Genomic DNA, 2,484 nt, shown 5'->3' on the forward strand with positions numbered 1-2,484 from the left:
TTTACTGCCGTTTTTGACGACCCAGGGCGAAGACATCTCGAGTCATCACCTATGAAGAGTTCCAGAAGGCCCTGGAGGAGTTGGCCCCGAAGAGGTTCAAAGGTCAAAGCAAGGAGGAGGCTCTGCAGGCGGTCTACAAGCTGATCGAGGGCAAGGAGCCCACCAACATTGGAGTCACGGTAAGACTAACAACACCCATAACGGAGACTGGTCCACGTCTCACACATGGAATGGCTTTGGGACTGTTGGGAATTGATGTACTATAAACCGTGGAATGTGGACATTCAGAGCAATAAACGCAGACTACTTAACAAAAACAAAACAAACAAAATAGGAAAAGATAAACTATACGAAAAAAACAAGCTGAAAGCATGCAGTGCTAGCCATGTCAGAGTGCTCCTGCTAGTTGCTTACAGATGCTGGGAAAGTGCATATCAAACACTTGAGATTGTATAACAACATGAGGCGACGCGGAGCAGCGCGGCGATAATTGAGGGGAGTTGCTTTATTCCGTTAACCAAACCGCCTCGCCGCTCGGTTCAGCCGGGGCCAACTCACTCCGGTGACATCATCGCCGTAATAAGAGACCGGTGTCATCTGGCGAAGCGGTGAGCAATTATTCTCTTGATAAATCTGCCCAGTTCACATTCAAATGTTCACAGTGCATTGTGGGTCGCAATTAACCGATTACGATTGGACGGGAGCCACGATGAGGAAACAGGGTGAGAAATATGGGATCTGCCCTCAGGACACTGCAAACTCTGCTCACCACAAATGAAACGCTGCTGACGTATGAAACCACGGAGTGAATATAAGGACACAATCTGTGGTTTACATGCATAACCAATCATTAGTCAACTCAAGCTGTCTGTGCTCAATCACAGAACGTGACAGTTGATGCTCTTTGTCTGACCGCAGGTGTTGTTTTTCCTGCGTTAAGAAAACCCCAAAGTTATTATTCAAATTGTAATAGGAGCATACTTAAAAAAAAATCCAGACGCTGGAGGCCAGTGGGGAGTTAATCCAAGTATTAGACAAGCAGATGAAGAGAAAGTCGTCTGACAACTTGAACGTGTCGGGCTGACGTGATGTTTGATGTTTTTCCCCTCAGAAAATGGCGAAGACGGCGGCCGTGGACAGACTGACAGACACCACCAAGTACACGGGCTCCCACAAGGAGCGCTTTGACGAGACTGGCAAGGGCAAAGGCAAGGGCGGGCGCGAGGAGCTGGTGGACAACACCGGCTACGTGGGGAGCTACAAGAACGCCGGCACCTACGAGGAGAAGACCAAGGCCAAGTAGTAGAGCGCCGATCATCGTGGCGCAGCCCACCCCCCACCCACCCACCCCACCCCACCCTTCCCCCTCCTGCCCAATCCCCCCCCCATCGTCTGAGCTCACAGGAAGACGGAGCTTGGCTCTATAGCACTTAGGTCTGGACCAAACCCATGAACTTTGACCCTTAACCCCAGGCTGCCCCCCCCTTCTGCCCTTCTGGCAGATGCACGATGAAATGGTTTGATCTTGGAGATGTCCGTCAGTGTTTGTGTGTGTGTGTCTGTGTGTGTGTGTTTGTGTGTGTGTGTGTGTGTGTGTGTGTGTGCGTTTGTGTGTGCATGCGTGTATGTGTGTGTGCATGCATGTGTGCGTGTTTGTGTGCGCATGCATTGTTATATGGGTGGATTGACGTGGCAAGAAGATCATGCTTTGCCCTTGCTTATGAGTACAAGAGAGGTTGCTGTAATATTCTTAAGCATCATCCCTAATATAAGGATGTGTTTACATCCTTGTTGACCCTGTTCAATGTACATATGCCTATAAAATAGCATAGCTTTCCTTTGTCTTACATATTAAGTTGCACTGTGACATTCTTATGCAAGAGTTTCTCTTGAATTGAAAAATCCTCTGTAAGGCAAATGTATTAAAAAAAAAACATGAGTTGAAATGAATATGAGTTTCATACACTTCAACCACAAAAATGCCCTCTGCAGTATAATTCATCTCTCATTATCAAATTTCCAGAAAAACTCATTGTTTTGTCTGCGTTTAAGGACTAGCTTTTTATTCTGAGATCATCCTAGCGCCATTCCAAAACGTTTCTTTATGCTCACCGGCTGTTTCGAACCATTTGTGTCTGTTCCTATTATTTTGTTGTTTGTTGCATTGCAAACGTTTTTTTGGTGGTGCAGAAACTGGAAAATTACTGCATTGAAAGTGACTGTTATATTTGAATGATAAATAATTAAAATGTGTCTCTTTATGTTGTGTGATCTCTGACTCCAACTGACATCTTATTAAAGCATCTATAAGCTCTCATATGAAGAACAGTGTCATTACCCAGCATTCCTCTAATAAACAGGTCATTATAAACCTGCAACACAGACACATCCCCGTCCTCCGGGACACCCACCCAGACAGCAAACTACCCAGACAGCAAACTACCAACATCCCAGACTCAAACATCCCCTGAGAATTATTTCACT

General features: G+C 46.1%; 1 protein-coding gene across 1 annotated transcript in view; it reads left to right on the forward strand.

Moving 5' to 3' along the window:
- tppp3 (tubulin polymerization-promoting protein family member 3) overlaps positions 1 to 2,271 on the forward strand; it is a 7,960-nt gene extending 5,689 nt beyond the window's left edge. The window contains exons 3-4 of the mRNA XM_083691196.1: positions 26 to 179; positions 1,112 to 2,271. Of these exons, the coding sequence (XP_083547322.1) occupies positions 26 to 179; positions 1,112 to 1,303 (346 nt within the window). The 3' untranslated portion in view covers positions 1,304 to 2,271. The remainder of the gene's footprint in view (positions 1 to 25; positions 180 to 1,111) is intronic.
- Positions 2,272 to 2,484: the final 213 nt, after the last annotated feature.

This window comes from Argentina silus (genome assembly GCF_951799395.1).
Source record: "Argentina silus genome assembly, chromosome: 19".
Lineage (NCBI taxonomy): Eukaryota > Metazoa > Chordata > Actinopteri > Argentiniformes > Argentinidae > Argentina > Argentina silus.